The 23,109-nt window shown below is 40.6% G+C and overlaps 1 protein-coding gene across 1 annotated transcript in view; it reads left to right on the top strand.

Annotated features, from left to right (window-relative positions):
* RTKN2 (rhotekin 2) overlaps positions 1 to 21,331 on the top strand; it is a 64,067-nt gene extending 42,736 nt beyond the window's left edge. Inside the window, exons 8-12 of the mRNA XM_084633946.1 lie at positions 1,734 to 1,837; positions 3,797 to 3,928; positions 13,746 to 13,911; positions 16,519 to 16,626; positions 19,529 to 21,331. Of these exons, the coding sequence (XP_084490072.1) occupies positions 1,734 to 1,837; positions 3,797 to 3,928; positions 13,746 to 13,911; positions 16,519 to 16,626; positions 19,529 to 20,094 (1,076 nt within the window). The 3' untranslated portion in view covers positions 20,095 to 21,331. The remainder of the gene's footprint in view (positions 1 to 1,733; positions 1,838 to 3,796; positions 3,929 to 13,745; positions 13,912 to 16,518; positions 16,627 to 19,528) is intronic.
* Positions 21,332 to 23,109: the final 1,778 nt, after the last annotated feature.

Below are 23,109 nucleotides of genomic sequence, written 5' to 3'. Positions count from 1 at the left end.
TGCTCCGTTTCCTGCCACAGGTGAGTACGGGGGGCATCCTTTCCTCAACCTCCCCGCACTCACCGGTGGCGGGAAGCGGAGCACCGCTGCTGGGAGGTGGCGGAGTGGAGCGGGCTGGGGCCGCGTCGCTCCACTTCCCGCTGCTGCCGGTCAGTGCCTGTCAGGCGGTGGGGATAGGGGGCAGGGCAGTCGGGGGACAGGGAGCAGGGGGGTTGGGTAGGGGGTAGGGTCCTGGGGGTGATTAGGGACAGGGGGGTCTTTTGGAGGGGGTGTTCAGGGAACAAGGAACTGGGGGGGCCAAAGCAAGTTCGATATAACGCAGTCTCACATATAACACGGTGAGATTTTTTGTCTCCTGAGGACCGCGTTATATCGGGGTAGAGGTGTACTTACTAATTCTAATGGAGTTGGATTGTTTGCTTCCTTGATCTGTGTCTGGCAAGCACACAGAACAGACAGACCAAAACCTTCCCCCCACCCCGCCCGCCCAGATTTGAAAGTATCTTGTCCCCTTATTGGTCCTTTTGGTCAGGTGCCAGCCAGGTTACCTGAGCTTCTTAACCCTTTAAAGGTAAAAGGATTTTGTGCCTCTGGCCAGGAGGGATTTTATAGTACTGTATACGGGAAGGTTGTTACCCTTCCCCTTATATTTATGACAGCCCCTAAAGAATAATGGCCACAATTTAATGAAGCTCAACATTCTTCTAAGAGGGGCTGTACCAATAGCTAGCCCTATTATACTATATTTTAGGAATTTGCGTTTTTATAAAAGGTTAGTTAAAAGTGAGGAAATGAAGTAGTCTACATGATGAATCTAAGAGTTTTAAACATACTATAATAGTCATAGATGGCATGTGTATTACTTAAAAAATGAATCAGAAAGGTAAGAAAAACTATTATAATTAAATTGTAATGTTCAAAAGATTAATCAAGTCATATGCATCTTCTTCAAAAAATGGAAATCCAACCCAAGTGAAGCCTATAGAAAGGAGCTTGCACATGTCAGATAAAAGGTGAGGTGAATATTAAAAAGATTAAGAGAATTTAAAGATGAAATAGCCAAAAGATACACCCTGAAGAAATTTTCAGTATATCAGAAGGAGGGAGTCTGTGTCTGGCTGCATGTGGCTACCAAATAGTGAGAACAGGGAGATGATTTTTATATCACACTTCATCCCAGAGGCTATTGGGGAGATACTTCTCTTGAATAGTACAGGTCAGCCATCAAGGTGTTAGGAAGAGGTGCTGGAACAAATCATTAAATAGCAAGAAGTCACCAGGACCAGACAGCATTCATCCAAGAGTCCTGATAGTAATTAAGGACAAAGTGGCTAAATTGCTAGAAAAAATATGCAATCTCTTGTTAAAATCAGCTGCTATATTGAATGAGTGGAGGCTAGCAAACGTATTTATCTTCAAAGAAGGTGCTAATGGTGATTCTGAAAATTAGAGCAGTGAGCCTAACTTAAATATTGGCTAAATTGTTTGAAAGGATAATTAAGGATACCTATAAAGTACTTACGAACATAAGAACAAACCAGCAAAACTACTGTCAAGAATGGTGTCATAGCAAAGAGAGATAAAAACTTAAGAAATAGGACACACTCCTATTTTCAATCTTTGCTTATATGAAAAGATTTACTTCTTTAATATGTTCTTAAATTAAAATGTATGCAGATCCTTAATCTGTGAGTTTATGGGCAATGGTCATAACTTTATAACTTTTCTTTTAGAGGAATCATTCAGGCTTCCCTTATATGGAAACATGTGTTGTCGTTTAGTTGCTCAGCCATCCTGCATGGCCAAGGATGTGATGTCAGGATTTCTTAATCAGCAGGTAAAAAGAGCTTACTTGATTTATATCCTCTAATATCCAAAGTTCCCTCTAAATTTTCTGCGAACTCCACTGAGCAGTACATATTTGTCGTTGGACAAGTTTACACTTTTGCTTACAGTGAACTAATGAATCACTGTGTTGCTACAGCTATATATGTGCCATGTTTTCAGCTGCCCTTTCTTTTGGCTGATTCCAAATGCAGCTACCTCCCTCCACCCCCCTGGGTCCTGCTCCCCTGACTGACAGCATACCCAGCCTGTCTATTTGGCTGACGCTGGCCCAACTCACTGGTGCTATTAGTAGCTCCAACAGGATCAGGATCGCCCCTCTTGGAAATCAGGCCTCTCCCCGTAGTCAGCCTCATGAGATGCCAAAAATTCCTAAAGTGCCTGTGGGGGACACCGGGGGATGCAGAACCCGCTGGGGCAGGGGTGGGAAGGGTGAGCTCACAGGTGGAAATGGCGAGTCCTTCCTGTTCAGCCTCATGGAGTGAGAGGGCTCCTGGAGGCAGCATCAATTCCACCACCAGGGCTGAAAGGGTGCACCCCCTTATTTCCGGGAGTTTCTTGGTGGGGGAAGGAGGGAGTGGAACGCCTTGGGATATTTGTGAGGGGGAATTTGGGGGAGAGCGGGGAGAGTCAATTTGGTAAGTCGGCGGGGAGGGTGTTCCTTGGAGTTGGGGAAGGTGAGGGGATACCCAGAGGAGATGTGACCGGAGGGGTCAGAGGTAAAATTCCTGGGGTCCTCGTCCTTCCTGGAGTAGTATGATGGGAGTAGGTTACAGGAGGCAGGGTTCCCAGGGAGAATAACAGGGGATACACCCTCCCATGCTCCCAGAGGAGTGGGGGGCTCTGGGGCCTGGAGGGAGGTGACCAATTCTAGGGGTTTGTGGGGAGGGGAGGTAGGAGGAACTCATCACCCACCTGCAGGGAGGAGGAAGGAGCTAGTGACATGCTGCCTCTCACGCGTGCATCCTCCAAAACTGCAGCCACTGCAAGCGTGAGCAAAATCTTACATGAGCCTCTTACCTTGCCACAGCCCAGCAGTCACCTGGTCTGTAGCTGGTCCATCTGCCATCACATTTGCAGTGAGCAGCATGGCTAGGTGCCTATCACCTGACCTGAAGCTGAGTGGCTCAGTTTGTATACATGTATTGCATATTCAGGATAGTTGTGCTGCCATGCCTGCGTGCAATTTACAGGGAATGTTGCTCATATTAACAATTGACTTTCAGTGGTATTAAAAAGTGAACAGTTTCCTCTGGTAGTATCTTGAGGACTAGTATCTTTTACTCTAAATATGTGGGAAGCTGTTATCTTGTGGTGGCTGCTGATAAACACTGACCTTTTAATGGCAACCACTGTGTGGCTAAGAGTAAGATAATCAAATGTTTCCTCAGTGGGATTATCAGTAAAACAGCCTAGATTGCTGCATAAAGACCAATTGATTGGAAATGTCTAGCTGGTATGAAAATTGGAATGTATAGCTGCATGTCTAATTTTTAAAGTCAGAATTTTTTAAATGAGAGAATGTTACTTTGCTCTCTTCCTGTAACCAGCTAAGTTAGTGTAGCCATTAAAGTAGATTCCATTGGAAATTACTCTTTTTTCCTTATCGGCCAGCCAACACATTCCATGTTCCAAGAGCACCATGAGACACTATTAGTGGCAAAAACTGTAAAACACTGAGGGATGTTCAGCTAAACAAACTTCTGGCTTGGCTGAATGTTACTAATAATTAAGTCCTTGAGTCAAATAGTAAAATATTCTGCAGGAACCATTCCTTTATGACAATGTGTTGTGCACAGCTCTGATCTTACAGTCTGATGTCTGAATAGTTCACAAGATGGACTCAATTAGATGTAACACATGGAAATTCAATAGAACGTTGAGTAATCCATAAATTAGGTGGTTAAGGTAATGTGTGACTAGTAACTTATTGAATATTTCTCCCTTTTAGCAAATGGTAAGAAGCCTGACTAACTGGAGGAGGCTGTACTGTGTACTGAGAGGTGGTAAACTCTTTTGTTATTATACATCTGAAGAAATTGAAGCTAAAGTGGAGCCAGCTTTGACAGTTACCATCAACAAGGTAAATTTAACAGTTTTTCACATAGTCTAATTTGGGTCCCAAGCTCCAAACTGACAAGCTGTAAAGTACTCTGCAAGAACCATGTGTGAGGGATATGCCTTGTTTCACTATTAAGGGCACTACAAAATTAAGTCAACCTAAGTTATGTCAATGAACAGCATCGCAGTAATTAAATAATTTTTGCATGTCCACACTACGCTCCTTGTGTTGGCAGTGTGCATCCTCACTAACAGTGTTTGCGTCGATGCAGAGAACAGTGCACTGTGGGTAGCTATCCCACTGTGCAACTTGCCACCATATAGCGCAGGGTGTTTTGGGCAGGGTTTCAATGCCTTATGGGGCCAAACGAGTTGTGCAGGGGTGACTGGGAACATGGTTTCAATGTCCTGTGATGGAGTTTTCTCCATTCCATAATTCTATCTGCATCCCATAATGTTTCGCACCTCTTTTCAAAAGCCCCCCAAACCTGTGTGTCCGACATCTATGTGAGAAGCATGATCCTGCACAGCTCTGCACAGTTGTGACGAATGTTAACGAGCACAACTCGCCTGATCCTGCAGTATTTGCAGAGCCTCCAGAGGGGCCGCGGGGAACATGAGAATTCCTTAGAGGCTAGCTTGCTGTGGGACATAGAAACAATTCAAGGTTATTGTTGGCATTCACAGAGTAGCTGCAGACCATGGAGAACTGGTTCTGGGCCCGAGAAACAAGCACTGACTGGTGGGATCGCATCGTTATGCAGGTATGGGATCATGAGCAGTGGCTGCAGAACTTTCAGATACGCAAGGCAACATTCTTGGAATTGTGTGCAGAGCTCATCCTGGCTCTCTGGCCCAGCAACACCAAAATGAGAGCTGCACTTATAGTGGAGAAGTGAATGGCAATTGCTGTGTGGAAGTTTGCAATGCCAGATTGCTACTGATCAGCTGGGAATCAGTTTGGAGTTGGGAAATCCACTGTAGGGGTTGCTGTGATGCAAGTGTGCAGGGCCGTTAATCGCATCTTGTTACAAAGTACTGTGACTCTGGGCAATGTGCAGGACACAGTGGATGGTTTTGCAGCAATGGGGTGTCCATACTGCGGTGGGGTACGATAGATGGCATGCATATCCCTATTTTGCCACGGAATACATCAACGAAAAGGGCTACTTTTCTATAGTATTGCAATCACTGGTGGATGACCAGGGACTTTTTATCAACATCAACACCGGTTGGTCAGGGAAGGCGCATGACGTGCACGTCTTTAAGAACACAAGCCTGTTCAGAATGCTGCAAGCAGGGACTTTCTTTCCAGACCAGAGGTTTACCCCTGGGGATGTTGAAATGCCAATAGTGATGTTGGGAGACCCAACCTACCCCTTACTCCCGCAGCTTATGAAGCCGTATACCGGTCACCTCGACAGCAGCAAGCAGTGCTTCAACTACAGGTTCAGCAGGTGCAGAATGACAGTTGGATATGTCTTTGGCAATTTGAAAGGCCACTGGCGCTGTCTACTCACCAGATTAGACCTCAGTGGAGCAAGACGTCCTAATGGTTATAGCTGCCTGCTGTGTGCTTCACAATATCTGTGAAGCAAAGGGGGAAAAGTTTCTGCTGGGATGGAGATGAAATGGCTGTCTGTTGATTTTGAGCAGCCAGATCCCAGGGCTATAAGAAGAGCTCAACGGGGAGCCATACGGCTTAGGGAGGCTTTGAAAGACATTTTTAATAGTGAGCCACAGTAATGTGTCTTGCTGTAGTGTGCTCTGCCTGGCATTGGTTTTTTGCACCCTAATATGAACCTTGTGATGAGTGCTGTGTGTGTAGAACATTGTAAATGCACCTATTGCTATTATCTGAATGATGTCAGCCCCACCCAGCATATGTTGTGAACTAATAAAGAGGAAGTCAGTTTCTATAAATACTTTTTTTATTCTAAACTCGTGGACATATTTATAACTGAATGAAATTTTATAAATACAGGGAAAAGAACTTTTGAAGGGGGAAAACAGTCATTTTCATTTCACAAACAAATACACCAACCATGTCTGTCACAGGTCAGTGCATGTGCAGCTGTTGTTGTCTGTACTCTCCCCCAGGGTGGAGTGGGAGGGGTAGTGCAACAGCCCGGATGCCATGTGGAATGTGGGGGCAGGGGGTGTAGGTAGGTCCCAGAATGCAGTTCTCTATAGGCTGCAAAGGGAGGTGAGCTTGGTTCTGTTGAACCTGAAGGTTAACAAGAGTCTCCAGCATATCGGTCTGCCACTTAAGAAGCGCTAGCATCATCTGCTGCACTTCTCTCCCTTTTTGTGTGCGTTTTCTCCTCTCTGCACTATCCCTGTCCATTCTGTCCACGAGCACTGGGTTTGGAGGATCTCTTGGAACATGTCATCATGCATGTTCTTCCTTAGCCTTATCTGGCTGAGCTGCTCCACTAGTGTGAATGGAGAGACCCTCAAGGCCACATTTCTAGCTGCAAAAGACACAATGCACAGAAGGACTATTGTGAGTGTATTCACAAGATAAATGGAAACTTGGTATACTGAACTCACTCCCCTTGATCCATGCAAGTTACAAGCACTACATTCTCATTTCTCCTTGGGATTCATAGAGCACAGCAGTAGTCTCAGCCATGGTGAGTATGGCCTGAGAGGAAGGGGGTGAGTTGGGACAATAAGGGGGGGACAGGTGGCTCACGGGCATGAATATATGAAGATAGGGCGATTGAACTGAATATTGGCACAGTTTTCCACAGGTGGAAGTGATTTTAGCTAATATCTCACTCCTGACAGTAACAGAAACTGAAAGAGAATAGCTCCTGCAGACCAGGTTTTTATGCTGCTAGTCTGTGTGCTGCAATGGTACCTGCTGAAGTAATTACTGAGTGGTGTGGGAAAGTGTTTTACTGTGGTGGAAGAAATAAGACAGCCCGCCCCAGAAACCTTCAGAAGAGGATTGCAAACCATCCCCAGGAAAGTTTCCTCGAGATCTCTATGAAGGATTCATGGAACATCCCAGTGCACATAAACTATTCTTCGGGGCCCCTTCTGCCTAACTTCACAGGGGAATGAGAAGCAGATAGTGACTCTGCGTCTATTGGTTATTTCTTCTAGCTTGATTAAAAAAGAGTAAATGAACAGATGTGTCCCTGAAATGTCAAAGCAAACTGCATACTTCCCCTCCATCAGGCTCACCCATGCTGGACTGTAGGGACTGGCTTGACTGCTCTGGAGTCAAAAACACATCCTGCCTTGCACCACTAGATCCCCCGATTGCCTGTCCCCCATACTCTGCCTCCCCCTCCTTCTTCCTCATGCAACACCACCTCCCCACTGTTCAGGCTGGGGCCTGTGACTCCAGCTCCCTGAAGTATCGTGGTGGTAGGGTTTCCACCGAGGTTGGCATTCAGCTCTTTGTAAAAGTGGCATGCATTCAACTCTACACCAGAGCAACTGTTAGCTTCCCTTGCCTTCTGGTACATCTGCTGCAGCTCCTTGGCTTTCATGTGGCAGAGTTGTGGGTCCCTCTTATAGCCCTTCTCCGTCACGCCTCGAGCGATTTGCTCGTACATATTGACGTTTCTCCTGCTGGATCAGAGCTGTGCCTGTGCAGCCTCTTCTCCCCACAGACCCAGGAGATCCAACATCTCCTGTGTACTCCATGCAGAAGCGCCTCTAGTGTGGAGCTGGCATGATCAGCTGGGCAGTTGCTAGTTGAGCTTTCCATCCAAAGCAAACAGAAAACGGAATTTCAAAAATTTGTGGGGCTTTAAAAGGGGGAGGGCATGTTACCTGGCCACTGGGCAGTGGAATTCAACATCGTGACCAGAGTGATCACAGTGGGGCATTGTGGGATAGCTCCTGGATGCCACTAAAGATGTTAATAACACAGTGTCTACACTGACACTCCATTGACTAAGTGCTGTGCCTCTTGCAGAGGTGGACATAAGTGGTCGAGTTACATTGATGGGAGCAAAATTTTAGTGTAGACACTTAGAGTTAAGTTGATGTACCCTGCTTTGCATCAACCTAGCTCAGTAGTGTAGTCCAGGTCTAAACAACCCTTTGTATCTGATCCAGGAGTGGCATGTAAGTTCTTAGCAATGGACATAAGTGCCTTCTGCTGGTTTGAGACTGGTCAAACCAATGCAAATCCTCAAGGAGAAAAAAAAAAAGCAAGTTATGGAAACTGTTTTCCTTTAGAAAAACTGATACATTATGACATAGTTTTTAAGTTACACATGAGGTGCCATGCAAATCTGCAGGGTATGTAGGCAATATTCTCTTAGACTTTGTCCCCAGATTTGTGGAATTTCTGCAATTTTATTTTAATTGTTCATTGTTATTTGGCCTTACTCTTAATCATACTGAGGGTTATTCGGAAATATTTTAGCTTTTTATAATAAACTCCTTTTGCTAATAATCCAAAATTTTATATAAAACCTATCTTAACTTACAAACTATACAAAAGGACTTCAGTACTTTAAATACCATTTCTACCATCATTTAAAGATATTATATTTAAAATTAACAAGTATCTCTATCCAAATAATCAAAGGCATAGTATGTTTGTAGTGTTATTTCTGCAGAAGGCCTTTCCAATGAATACTAAGTGTTGAAAGACTGTAGTTAACACCTCATAGAGATGGATAGAGAGAGTTAACATTTTTTGCTGTTGACCTGGTTGCAGATTCTGAGCATGTCTAAAATAAGCAAATTGAGTGTGTTGGGAGATAGTTAGTGTTACAACGCAATTTGGTCTTGACTCTGAAGCCTTGTCCAGTCTAGCTTAAAACATGTTTTAAAAATGTTAACTTTAACCGGCAGCAACACATTACAACTTGTCCTGGCTACAGTAAGGTTTTATTTTAACTTGTTGAGGTGAAGCCTTAACAGAAAGGGCACCCTTTCTAATAGTGTTGAATCTTTAACAAAGTTGTTTCAAGCATTTGAGTTAAATAGGTGTTTTTAAAAAAACAAATATCGTACAGATATTTAAAAAGTCACTTATTTTTTCAATCAGGTATAATTGCATGGCTTCTCTAATGTCATAGTTCTACCATCCTCCAGTTGTTCATAGTGCCATTCAGGGGGAAATTATATTAATAGAATTTCTAACATTAAAAAAGCAGCAAAAATATTTTAGAATCTTTCAGGCCACCCTTATAGCTTTTCTTTGTAGATCACCATTTTAGTCTATAGCCTAGTTTTGTATTTCTTGGAAGTCAGAGATTTTTTTGTCTTCTAAAACTACAGCATTCTAATAAAGTGATTGTTCTTCATGAAGTTATAAATGCATTTTACAACCTAAAATCCATTTTCATGAAGTTTTGCCAGGAATTGGTCCACATGTTTGATGCAGATTCTCTTCAAAGATAATATGTATGCGATACATAAATCCATGACCTTTTTTATGAAAATGTCAGACACTTATGGTTGCTGTATAAAAGCTGCTAGAGAGATTCCTTTTCTTCATTCTATCTTCAGCTAAATTAAAACCAAATAAATTCACATTCAAAACACATATGAGTGTCTTTCTACTTAAACTGTCTACTGAAAATATTCTTTTAATGCTGATAGATGTTTCCTGAGTTTTGTCTAGAAATGTCTTGGATATCAGATTCTTAAATGCGCAAAAATCAAGCTAACAATACTCATTTTTACCTCCCCTCCCTGTTGTATGGAAATAGCAATTTAAAAAATAAGATTTAGAGAAAACTTCTGAAGTTGACATTCAAGCTAAAATCTCCTCTAGTTGCTAAGATACATAGCATTTTTTATTCTTAGTGCTGGATGTGATCTCTTACCCTTATCCTTTCAAAGATGGTTTATCTTTAAAATGAATGAACTTGACATAGCCTTACAAGAAACTAGCCATAGAAATATTCACATCAACAGAACTATTCCCTTCCCCCTCTGAATCCAAACTTGAAGTAGCCCTTAACTTGAAAGTCATCACATCAACTTCAAATGACTTCAGTGCAAACATTGTTGAGCAGGAATGTCTCAACACTTTCAAAACAGGCGTCACAGAACCTATTATGTTGCCAAATAAATGCCACTGAAGCACTTTATGTTGCATAAGCAACTAGAGTGAGAAGCAATCTTTCCTTGTAACCAAGGAAGTTTGCCTTAGTCAAATCTGAGCAAGGACTTTTGCATTTACCCTTTAAAAATATTACTTGAAAATATGATGGTGTCCCCTTTTGACTTGACATGATGATTAACATATCCTTGGGGCCTGGCTTTTCAATTGTGCTAATTTGAAAAACTCGTCATGAGTTGCTCATGCTCAGAGGTGCCCACATTTTCATACTGTGTCCGGTACCAGGTTTGCTGGGGAGTTCTACCCAGGACTGTAGTCACAAAGGAAAATCTCTGGAAAATTAATTTTGTTGGAGCCTAATTCCCAGGAACTATAGGCATAGGAGCACCTTCCAGTAAAATAGTTCTGCAGCTTCACAGGAACATCTCTGTCCCTCCAGCCAGTTGGCAGGCCTTTTCTCGACTAAGTCTTACTAGTAATCTGATCCATTCTCTTCTCTGTGGCTTTCCCCCCACTTTCAATTCAACATGCACATGAGGGGACCCTTCCACTGGCCTGGTGAAAGCAGATTTGCCCAGTTCACTTCCTCACCAGCTCTGCTCCTTCCTTTCACACTAATGATGGTTCAGGCTCTGCCTGCTGGATGGCCAGGCAGGCCCAGCTCAACCAAGACTTCTAAAATGTAAAAGCTGGACCGATGGCATCAACTAACCCTGTTCCTCCTGCTGGACCCTGTTCCCCAGTGCATCCTATGACTGCTCTCCTGCTGGTTCCCCCTACCTGCCTTCACATTTTTAGTGACATGCCTCCAGCCTATCAGCACAGCCTTGAACACATTCCTATTCTTCTCTTATCTAAGGGTATTTCCTATGACCTGGGGTTGTCATGCATCTCAGTGATGCTTTTAGGCCAAGGCCATCACTTTGTACCCCCTAAGTCTGTCTCCTGCATCATGGCTAGTCCTGGTGGGGACCCTTCTTTTTTGTCTACCTTTTATTCCTCCTGTCTGTTTCCCCTTCTTTTACTCTGAACTAGTCCTCACAGAGAAAGCAAGAGGGGGAAATACATCATGTGCTTCCTAAAGTTCCTATTCTGCATAGGCATTTACTGTAGTTGTCACATGGATATTATGTAATTACAAATGAGAGGGAGGTGGTTCAGGATGATGAAAGGGAGGGGAGGTATCCATGAGCTAGTCTGTAAAATGTGATCTTCACTATTAGCAAGTTTGAGAGCATTGTTCTAAGTCTAATCATAATTATCTGCCAACCTGAAACAAAACTAGGGGAAATTGTAGATTATTTTTGACATGACAGACAAAAACAGCGCACAAACACTCTTTTGATTTTAAAGCTATCTTTATCTGTTTCTGGATTAAAACTTGAATAAAAATGAACTGTGTGTCATAAATGATAAATTGTGTTTAATCTTAGAGTATACAAAGTTTCTAGACTATTTAACATTTGTCTTGACTTCAGAAAGTTAATTAGTTTCTGGGTTTTGAAATGAACCTTTTTAGCCAACCTTCATTGTCCTTCAGTTTTTTCATGATTGACTTTGGAGAGGAGTGGCACTGCTCCTTTAATGGAAGGTCCTCCCTTTTATAACAAGCCTTCACATATGGAAGTTTTCTGGGAGAGGGGTGCTGCGGGGCAAAGGAACGTTGGTTTTGAGGAAGTGAGAAAGGGAAGTTCTAAGCTTTATCATACAATGTCATGGAATTTCAATTTCTCTTCCTTACATTCTTGAAGGGGTGGAAAAATGTATCCTGTATACTTAGAGCACAACACTGTCCCCAACAGGAGCAATACCAACTCCTCAGGATTGCCTACACTAGAAACACTGAACTCAAGCAGTATGATGGTCCTGACCTTTACAAGGGTGTAGCATAATTTGTTCAATAATTTTAACACTATGAAAGGTAGGAACACTATTGTATTATAACATGGTGCCTTATGGTACATTTTTGTATTTGTTTTTGGTGACGATGTGCATGTAGTGTAATGCATCACTGGTAGGTAAACTGATCAGCTCATTACTCTAATGGCATCTTGTATCACTACTTAAATGCTCAAGCGTGAGGTACAGATTGTTGCTTGAGAATTTATCTCCTTAAAATAACAACATATTTGTGGAATAAACCTTGCAGCAAACATCATTAAATAAACATGTATATGGTATGCTTGAAGTTCTTACCTGTCAAATGTTCATTTGTTTTGTTTAATTTTTTGCCAGTATCTATGGTTACCTGAGTTAATGGGATGTTCAGCACTTATGGATGAATTACTTCACCTCCTATTTTTAGACAGAAGAATTTAAATGAGCAAATCCATCAGATATGCTACAAACAGCTATGTTAGTATTTCAAATGGTTACCTCAGTAATGCATTTAAAAATCTGGGGAATGTTCTACAGAACAATCTTTGTTTTTCAGACTATCAGTACTGGGATTATTCCCATAGGACAAAATATATAACTTAATTTCTATAGTTCTACATTTGAAATCTGTAACGGGTGTTTAACATTCATTTGAAATGGGTTGCAGGGAGGGGAGTTCAATCAGTTTGAAGTGAAAGAAGTTTAAAGGATAAAGCACTGTCTCATTTTAGTGAAATCTAGATTTTTGCTTGTAAATGAAGTATGGTTAATGGCTATATTTTATTTCATGGAAAGCAGCATTATTGTCAAAGTGTGTGTAAGAATATTTTACTCTACATCTTACAAGATTTTTAGTCTCTTAAAATACTTTGGTATCTTACATTAGAAAAAATACTTATGCTGACCAACCTCTATTTTTAATTGGATTGCAACAAGTGCTATTTTGCACTGTAGTAACATTATATCAGGGAACCAACATATGATTAAAATACCATTAGGTCCAGTCTAGATTTTGAAACTGTTTTAACCATGTCCCTGAACAGTGCAAAACCTTGGGCTGAGTAGTGCTCCAGCATAGTTCAAGAACACTATTAAAACAGCAAAGTCCTTTCCATGCTGTTGGTTAGAACTTTGTTTTAGTTGATGCTATGGGACAATAGTATTTTAATTGGACCTAGCCAGAACTAATCAAATAAAGCTGTTACATACCCCAATATTTCTTTTGAAGGAACAAATGGATTTTTGGCATGAGGGCAAAGTGTAAGACTTATAATACTCTGAAGTTTGAATTTTTGAATATTGGAAATTTGTTCCATTAGATCTGTGTGGGTAGCTTTCTATAAATATCCCTTTCAGCTTGGACTGGATCATTTCCTTTTCCAAATTCCTGTTACTATAGTATTTGACAATGCCTTGATTTGCTGAAACTAAACTAAAATAGTTCCAGTTGAGAATGCACAACTGCAGCCAAAAGAAACATCTTCCATTGTTATCCTACGAAAACTAAATACCATCTATAGAAATATGGTTGATCAGAATAAGAATTGAGAAACAGAATAACTTACTTACTGTCTCTGAACTGTACTGAGGAAAGGTGAACCGCAGCAGGATGAACTGTTTAAGGAAAAAATAACTTGGTGTATCTCTGAACATACACTGCATCAACTCAGCTTTATTGTCTTATCTTTTATATCTGTTACCTTTTCTTTTAATAATTATGTAATAAATTAATATGTATTGTCAGTTATTCTGTTTACCTTTTCATAAGTCCTGTTCCTCCCCCCCGCCAAACCTACACGGGATAAATACCCTAATTTGTATCTGCCTGTGATATTAATGTTGAAATGAAGATTTATGATTGGGTGGAGCAATAACTGATTACCAGAGTCTCAATCTATTTTATTGTCGTTCCTAGGAAACCAGAATCCGTGCTGTGGATAAGGGCACCAAGAAAAGAATTAATAATTTTTCTGTTATCAACCCTGTGGATGGAGAGGCTGTCACCCAACTTTTTGCAGCTGACAGCAGGGAAGAACTTCATAGGTGGATGGAAGCTTTCTGGCAGCATTTCTACGATCTTAGTAAGTATGCAGTTTTGGCAGCATGTCCTTTTAGTGGAGTAGCTATGTAACATCAAAAGAAATGTTGAACAATCTGAACTGAAATTACATAATAATCTGTCACCTGTAATGAAGAGAACAAAAATGTTCTCCATGTACACAGTGGGTAGTGTGTTCTCTGCCACTGAAAAATAGAGGTATTTTAATGAACCATAGTCACCTCCTCAGGGCTCTGATTTTTAATGCATCCTATAAATTCCAATAAGTCCAGAAACATCCAGTCTGAATTTTCTCAGGAAATCAAAATAGACGTAGACTTCTTGTGTTTTCTGTGTGTATGGTTTCAGAAGAGATTGGTCTGTTAAGCAGTTTAATGAGGTTATCTTTCAAAGGCCTGCTGGAGTCTCACCATTCTTCCCTCATCTGTAGTAGTAAAATATAGTTACTTATTTTGTTGAATCCTGATATCATTTGAGAAAAATGGAAACCTTTGGGTATGAAGCATTAGAGAGAACCTGAGGATGCTGAGCTGATGGTTGGCCTTTGAAGTTTATTGAAAATTTGGTTTGGATCAAAATTGGATTAACTATTGCAGATAGAAAAGGTCACAATGACTGAGGCCCGACCATGTAGGATTATGGCACCCATGATTCAGTGTTTGCTTAGATAGCACTCTGGGTGAATGAGTTGTCAGTTTTATAGAACTAAGCAGTCAGGGATGATCTGATTCCAGTGGTACCTCCTCTGTTTTGGTACCCCTTCTGACCATAAGGTTTTATACCTGGCATTTCCTGCCCCCCATCTCGCATATGACTGTTAGTTAGGGCTAATAAAAATAGTAGGTGGGGCTTTAATGCTCAAGAGATACATGAGATAATTGGTGCCTTGTTCCCTAGTCTTGTTTTTCCAGTGGTGAAATGTTTCAGTGTGTTCACTTTTAGATTTCTAGAGGAAGCTCACTTACTGACATTGGCTAAACTGTGTGACTTCACTGCTCTTACTCTAGATAAAAGATATGCTCTCTAGGTGTAGGACAGTTAAATCTCACTTGCCTTTTTAGTCTCTTTAAGTAGTATATTGTGTTGCTTGCTTAAACTTAACTCCAAATATTACAGGATGAAGTGTGCAGAGGGATTGGTTAGCCTTAGGGCAGGTCTACGCTTAACTCGCTCCTCCCCGAGCGATGCAAGTTACAGCAACCTAAGCACTTCACACAGGTGCTATGTCGGTGGGAGACGATCTCCTGCCGACATAGCTTTCACCTCTCGTGGAGGTGGAGTACTTATGCTGATGGGAGAGCATTCGCCCATCAGCATTGAGCATCTTCACCAGATGTGCTACAGTGGCGCAGCTGCACCAGTGCTGTAGTGCTTCTAGTGTAGAACTGCCCATAGTCGTCCCACTACTGCACCTTTAAATGTAGCATATTAAATGCATAACTAGATAAAGAATAGAGATACCATTTGATGGACTAAGTTTAAAAAAAAATTAGCTGGAGTCTGAAAAATCATATTCTTCATCAGGTCATGGGGAAACAGAGCCAGGTAGATAGAGAGTATCAGTATTGAATTGGGAACCACACCAATAAAATCGAAAAACTGGGGTTTTGGAAATTGGGTATTCTGTAGTTTTGTATTTCTTCTTTTATAGCTCTGTCTTTTATTACAATTAATTAGAAAAACCACAATGTAAAAACTAGTATATCCTCCTTCTATTAGATGGGGAAGGGTGAACGGACTACTTTTTTTCCCCCCATTATAGATAACATTAGAATACCAGTGGATTTTCTGAGACCGTTTCTTGTAGTATGGGAAAAACTAGGTCACTTGGCATTCAAATGCCTGTTGTTCCTTGGTGGTTCTAAAATTCTCTTAAAACTAATGTGGTCAGAAAAGAAATGGGAGTGAGAGATTAGTTTGTAAAAAGCAATTTTACTGGCAGGGCCTATTTTCCTTAAAGTCAAAATCTATTAATAGAAACAGGTTTCCTTGGCTTTGGTTAACTGCTAAGAGGCTTTTCGTGCTCTGATAGCCAAGAAAATTATTAAAGTCAAAACTTCCAAGTATAACTATGGTATAATATTAGGTTTGCTGTATACTGGATTCTAATACTTCCAGATGAATAACTTGCATGAAGCTTCCTTGCTTTAAACTGTTATGTTTTATCTGATATTTGAAGATGTAAACACTTACAGGCTTGTGTTTGAGGATTTTTGTGTGAATTATGGGGTTTTAGCCTTGCTGTCTGATAGTACTGCTGGGTTGATTAAATTGGAGCTCTTAGTTTAATATCTGCTTATAATCTTTGTGTTAAGGGTTAGGATGAAATTTCGTTGAACATACAGTATCTACAAAAAGAAAAGGAGTACTTGTGGCACCTTAGAGACTAACCAATTTATTTGAGCATAAGTTTTCGTGAGCTACAGAAGTGAGCTGTAGCTCACGAAAACTTAACTCACGAAAACTGTTACTCTGAAAGCATACAGTATCTAGTGAGGACTGTTGCAACATTATAGATACTATCCAGATTTGCTTGTTATAGGTAGTTCACAAATGCAACTTAATGACTTAAAACTCTTTAAAAGGTGGAGTGTTTACATTCTAATCATTGTTCTCTATTCCCTCTCAGGCCAGTGGAAACATTGTTGTGAAAAATTTATGAAAATTGAGATTATGTCACCACGGAAACCACCTTTGTTCTTGACAAAAGAGGCAACCTCAGTCTACCATGATATGAGTAAGTGGGATTTGTCTTTTCAAGCTGCAGGGTAACAGAAACAATGTTGTCTCTATTCAAATAGCTTCTGCTCTTGGTGTTAAAATGCTGAATTTTTCAAAGGCAAGGTCAGATAATATAATGGAGCACCATAATAAACACACCAAGAAGTTCATATTAAATATTTTTCTTAATAATAGGACAAAAATAATGAACACATTTTCATACCTTGAACAAAAAAAAAATTCAGTATGAGCTGTAATTAAGGAGCCCTAAAAACATTTAGACAAAAAAGCTGTTGCTAGAAATAAACGTTCACCATAGAAATAGTTCAAAATCCAGAGGATTAAAATGTAATGGTTTTAAATAGTCCAGACTACAGACCAATAATGCCTTTAACTAGTTGCATTCAATTACTGTTTTTTCCAAGCTATATAAGATCTACTTAGAAGTTGTTTGGTTGCTGGCAACAAGCTTCAAAAATAGACTTGTAAAAAATCTCTCTAAAATGGATTTGAGCTGTACCAATGTTCAGACATCAATTTTTGCATAGCGAAATACAATGCAGAGGGATTATTTTAATAAAATATGTTTACAGAAATTGTTTTTATAGACTAGAAGTAGGTCATTCTATTTTAATGGATCTGATGTGGTATTGGCTGAAAAACATTTTATACGGATAAGTTTAAATGTCTGCCTGCCTGGTGCTTGATCTCCTGTCTGAATTGCAAAAATGCTCAAATTGACATGTGGGTCATTGAGTTATAATGCATCAGTGCATTAATTTAACAGTCTAAAAGTTATATTTGAGCTATGAATACAGAGCAGAAAAACACTAAATCACATAAGACATGAAGGTATACATTAAGTTTTGTAGCATGTTGCTGCAGATATTTAGAGACATCACTGAGGAATTTTAAGTGTTTCCTGACCAATTATGACATTCATAAATAAATACAAATCCACAATCTAAATTTTAAGAATTTATTAAAGTTGTTTATGTAGGATCTGTGTGTGAGGGGTTGTCACCCTGGAGTGCAGTCTGGAAGCCGTGAGAAACTGTTGCGCCCCTCTGACCACTCAGTTGTACTGGCCCTGCCCACACTGCTTCCTGGGTTGGGGACACAACCAGCCTCACCCAGGCCCTGTTATCAACCAACACAACAGCAGGTGGTGCTACGCTCCCAAACTGAGCTACCTGAGAGTGCTTTACCTAAGCCACCCAACTACAAACAGCCAGACCCCAGCCAGCGCCCCTCCCCCCACCCCGGGAGTATAAACCCAAAATTATATAGTCTTGCACTGCACAGGGATCTGCACAGTGTAAACTCATTAATATGTCTGCCCCTGCCTCAATGTGGAGAACACTTGTGTTAACCAAGCTGAGATTTTTCCCCAGACACTTCACTTAAAGGCACACTGGTTTAGATTATAATAGAAACAAGTTTATTAACTTCAAAAAGATTTTGTGATAAGTAATAGCAAACAGATCAAAGCAGATTACCTAGTAAATAAACAAAACTGCAAACTAAGCCTAAGATACTAGAAAGAAAGGATATGAATTAGCAAATTCTCACCCTGGCTGATGATACAAGCAGGCCTGCAGATTCTTAAGGAACAAGCTGCATTTGCTTTGCAACTTGGGATCCCTAACGCCATTCCAAGTCCTTTTCTTTCTGGGCTTCTCTCAGATGTTGAGTTGTGTGGGAGTGAAGAACAACAGATGATGTCGCTCCCTGACTTATATAGCTTTAGCTATGGCTTCAACCCTTTGGTTCAAAAACAGTTCCCAGCCCAGTTTGTGGGAAAAATACAGGCCCCCAAAATGGAGTCCAGAGTCATGTGAGCTGGTCACATGCCCTTGCAGAGTCATAGCAGCCATTACTTTCATATTGGCCGAAACGGTTCACAGGAAGGCTCACCGGGAGAGGGATAAGCTTCTCCTCAGGCCTATTGTTCTTCCTAATGGCCCATTACCCTCAATAGGCTCTTCACAACCAGCTATTTAGACAGGAAGCATCTAGTGAGTGTCACCCAGGCATGACTACATGTGAAAATACAGATACATAATCAATATTCATTATTTCAGATACAAAAATGATACATGTATACAAATAGGATAATCATATTCAGCAAATCATAACTTTTCCAATGATGCCTTACATGCCCCATCTTGTACAAAATGCATCATAATTATGCCATAATCATGTTATAATAATATCACTATGAAGAATATGGGGTGCAGTGTCACACTGTGATATCTTTATGCTCTTATTGATGTTTTAGAGACGGAGGTAGCACAAGGGATACTGACATACAAACAGGGAAATCAACAAACTATGCATATATTCTGGCTGATGCACTGTAAATTATGTTACGGGGGGGAGGAGGAATTGGACCGGGCTATCTTCAAGAACTTACTGAAGAAAAAACCTTGAGTGTAAAAGTGTACTTTGGAGGTGAGTGGGGGGGGTAGCACAAGAATGTTTAATAGTTTTGACTTTTTCACACTTAACTATGTGAGATTTAGGAGTTTCACATTGATCTTTGGGCATAAATTCTGTACACCTTTGCTGAAATGAAATGTTTCAAGTAGTGTACAAGAACATTATTATAGCTAGGTCTGTTTCTAGTAGTGCATTGCATTTTTTATTTTTTCACAAAATAAATAAAAATTAAACCATGACCACAGCCTATTAAGTGCATGAGGCCTAGAAACCGTGGAAAGCTTCTAGACCTCTGTCTGTAATCATGATAATCTTTTCCATTTCTAGACTGTTGTAGGTCTTAATGCTAGTCTAAGAATTGGGGGACATACTTTGCACAGTTTTGTATTCAGACAATTAATAACCCCACTCAGGGTGAGTAAAATATTTAGGAACCATTTTAATCACAGTTCATCTAATTTCTTCTAAAATTATAGGTATTGATTCTCCAGTGAAACATGAAGGTTTAATAGATATCATACAAAGGAAAATTGAGGAGACTGATGGAGAGTTCCTGATTGGCCAGCAGAAGGAGTCTGCACCTTCTGTATGGGCCCCATTATTTGATGGTTCTCACCAGATGCTTGTCCAGAAAAATATTGTGTTTCCAGATGCAAATAGTGAGATAGTAAGTCCTAATGATGGCAAAGGAAAGAAAAGAAGAGCTCCACTTCCACCATCTGATAAGCTACCAAACAGCTCAAAAACACAGATGAGCACAGATCAGCTGGACAAGGAAAACGTGTGGAAGAAGCCTGCCATTGCACGTAGGACCTCTTCTTCTTTTGATGTCAAGTTATCTTCCATGATGCATCAGTTGCAGAGGCCCATTGCTGCTCCTCGCAAACTAGTTCCTTGCAGGAAAAGCAGCTCAATTGATAGTGAAAATCCTCTCACTTCAGTTACTGAGTCAGAGTCTGAAACCAAACCACTGCCAGCTCCTAGACAGAAATCCATCAAAGAAATACTAGACCCTAGATCATGGTTGCAGTCACAGGTGTAACATTTAGTTTATAAAAGTGACCAACATATAAAGTTTACCAGCATTTGACATTTATCAGTGACCTGAGTCTTTGACAACAACTTGGCCATTAGAAATATCTTTAATCTAAGCCCATACTTCGTATTGCAATCTCAGCCCTGCTTGTCACTGTCAAGATCTAAAGAATTCTCTAGCAAAGTATAAAGGGTACTGTGTGTGTGTGTGTATGTGTGTTTTGTAGAAGGGAACATCTCCAAGATATTTAAACCTTGAAATTTCTGCACTACCCTTAAAGCACGGTCATGCTCTAAAAAGTAATTCCAAGGTTTGTTTCAGTGACTCCATATCAGATGTGCTCAATTTATTAATTAAGAAGTTTTTGAACAACTCTGCCAGCTCAGTCTGAGATCTACGAGATTTTTTTCTGGCTCATGTACTGTCAGAATTGACCAATGCAGGTTATCCATTAATTCTGATAGCACTCAAGACAGAATAGACTCATCTCCTTCTAACTGTTGGTTTTGAAATGCTAATGGAACTTTTTTTTAAATCTTATAACCTAAAAATTGATATATATGATTGATTACACATAGAAAGCACACAAGATGTCATTTTTACAGTTACTTTTCTGACCATTATAAGGAACGAGGCACTCCATATCAGAAGACTGTAATACTGCCATTCCGCCAGTTAGTGGTAGACAAACTTAAATGCAGAGTCTTATTACTAGTATAATTTGTTTTTCTTTTCCCCCTCACTTTTTTCTTTGACTTTGAGACCTCACGTGTAGGTGAAATCATTTTAGGTCAAACAACCCCGTTGGGTTTGTTCACCACTTTCATGGGAGCTACAGACTACAGTGAGCAGGAGACTTGCTTGGGCTACTGCACGTGATCCTCAATGTATGGAGAGGCCTCGTGCTACCATCTTTCTGGGTGTCAGAGTACAGGCCACTACATTTCCTCCATGGAAACAACTGCATCACACAAGATGCAGACTCCTTTACACTAGAGCCTTATCCAGAAGCAAAGGACTGCTTGCTCGTCAGCCATCAAAAACACTGGAATTCAGATCTGTGTTCTGAAAATCTTATCAGTAATTTTACATACAATTGTTCGTATAGCAGCAAAGCCTTCAAAATAAACCATTGGCTTTGAAGCTCAAAGGCAAGGGATAGTATTATTATAGTAACAGAAATCTAATATTCCACTGAGCCTGATGCATTCTGAATTGCTAGTGTGTGTTTAAAAAGAAATAGTTTTAATCCTAGGAAGAATTTTGGAATAATATTAAACTCAATTATTTAGAGATTTTTTTAATTTCCAGACACGTTCTTTACTGTTTCAGATGTTGCCTTCTTAGTTCATACAAAGATCAAAGTATTTTTAACTAACAAATGTTTAGTGCTAGATGCCTCATGGAGTTATAAATTAGCCTGGTTTATAACAGTTGCTAAATCTCTATGTTGGTTGCCTTAGTCAGGTTTTTTTTTAATCAGGTTTTTTAAAATCTTGGTTTAGTTCTAAAGGGTAGTTTGTGGATCAGAAGTTTTTAAATTTCTCAGGCATGAGTTCTGTTTTTGTCCTTGTGCATGAAGTGGAAGCTTTCTGGTTGTAATCTTGTAAAAGGATTTACAAATGGAATTCTTACTAACCTATTAGTTCGTTAGAGTCCATGTATTCTGCATTAGAGTAAGGTTCCCACTTGCAAATCCTTTTGCAGGATTGGGGCGTTAAGTTTTTAAGAGTGCCCCTGCTCAATCTTCATTTCATCATGATCCTCTTTTCTGACATTGACATCTGTAATCATTCTTGCAGCAACAAATCATCATGTTACAAAGGTGGGAAAATAAGTAGCAGAAGCAGACAAACTAAAGAAAAAATACACGATTATGTGAAATTGGACACCCTCAACTAATTGGACTGCAGAACAGAAATACAGAGAATAAAACAAACAGAACTATTTTTAAATGGAATGTTTTCCGTGATGTATTTGCTGCTCTTTCAGCTTCAATCTAACAATGCTGTTGGAAGGAGGGATATGTTGTTTTTCCCTTTTTTTACCAAACTACCAAACTAAATAAATAGTTATAGTTCAGAGATTTTTAAGGCCAGAAGGGCCATAATGATTTGTTCTGATCTCCTGTATAACAAGCCACTGAATTTCATCCAGAAGTTCTTCCGTTGAGTTCAGTACCTGTATTTTGAACTACAGCATATCTTTTAGGAAAACATCTAGTGTTTATTTAAGGACTTCAAGTGATGGATAATTCACCAATTGGCAAGCTATTCCAGTGGTTAATTATTACTGTTAAAATGTGTGCTTTATTTCCTGTTTGAATTTTTCTAGTTTCAGCTTTCAGCCATTGGATCTTATTGTGCTTTAGTCTACTAGTTTAGAGCCCTCTACTATCAAATCTTCTCCTTCTGTGTAGCTAGTTATAGACCACTATCAAGTGAATACCTTAATCTTATTTCAAGGAATGTTTCCTGATTTCTGATCATTCTTCTCTGAGCTTCTCAATTATTTCAACATTCCTCTTGAAGTGTGGACTTAATATTTCAGTAGCAATTCTACAAATACTATGTACAGAATGTAGCAGGGTGGTTACCCGCTCCAGGGCTGAGACCAGTCCAGGGAGAGGGCTGCGACTGTGGGGAAAAGCCCAGGCTGATTAAGGGAGCAGCTGCAGTTGTGGCCAGCTCTATCTATAAGAGGCAGTGAGCCAGGAGCCCTGTCAGTCTCCCTCTGCCTGTAGAGGGAGAAGGGCCTGGCTGCAAGGTGCTGAGCAGGACACCTAGATTGGAGCAGGGCTGGGGAAGGGCCAGAGGAGCTGGGAGCTCCAGCCTGGAAAGCCTCAGTCTGCAGGCCTGACTATGGGCCAAATAGGTGCACAGTTGCAGTGGGACAGCCCATGGGTAGGTGGAGGCAGCAGGTCCAAAACCCTCTTGCCTGTGATGAGTGGCGTACACTGCAGTCTGCCCCTGATACAAGGGGCTAAGTGGGGACTGTCAGTAGCCCAGACTGAGGAGAGGT

The sequence above is a fragment of the Lepidochelys olivacea genome (genome assembly GCF_965140295.1).
Source record: "Lepidochelys olivacea isolate rLepOli2 genome assembly, chromosome: 7".
Taxonomy (NCBI): domain Eukaryota; kingdom Metazoa; phylum Chordata; order Testudines; family Cheloniidae; genus Lepidochelys; species Lepidochelys olivacea.
The sequence above is the reverse complement of the archived record's forward strand: the minus strand, read 5'-3'. Positions and strand labels throughout refer to the sequence as shown.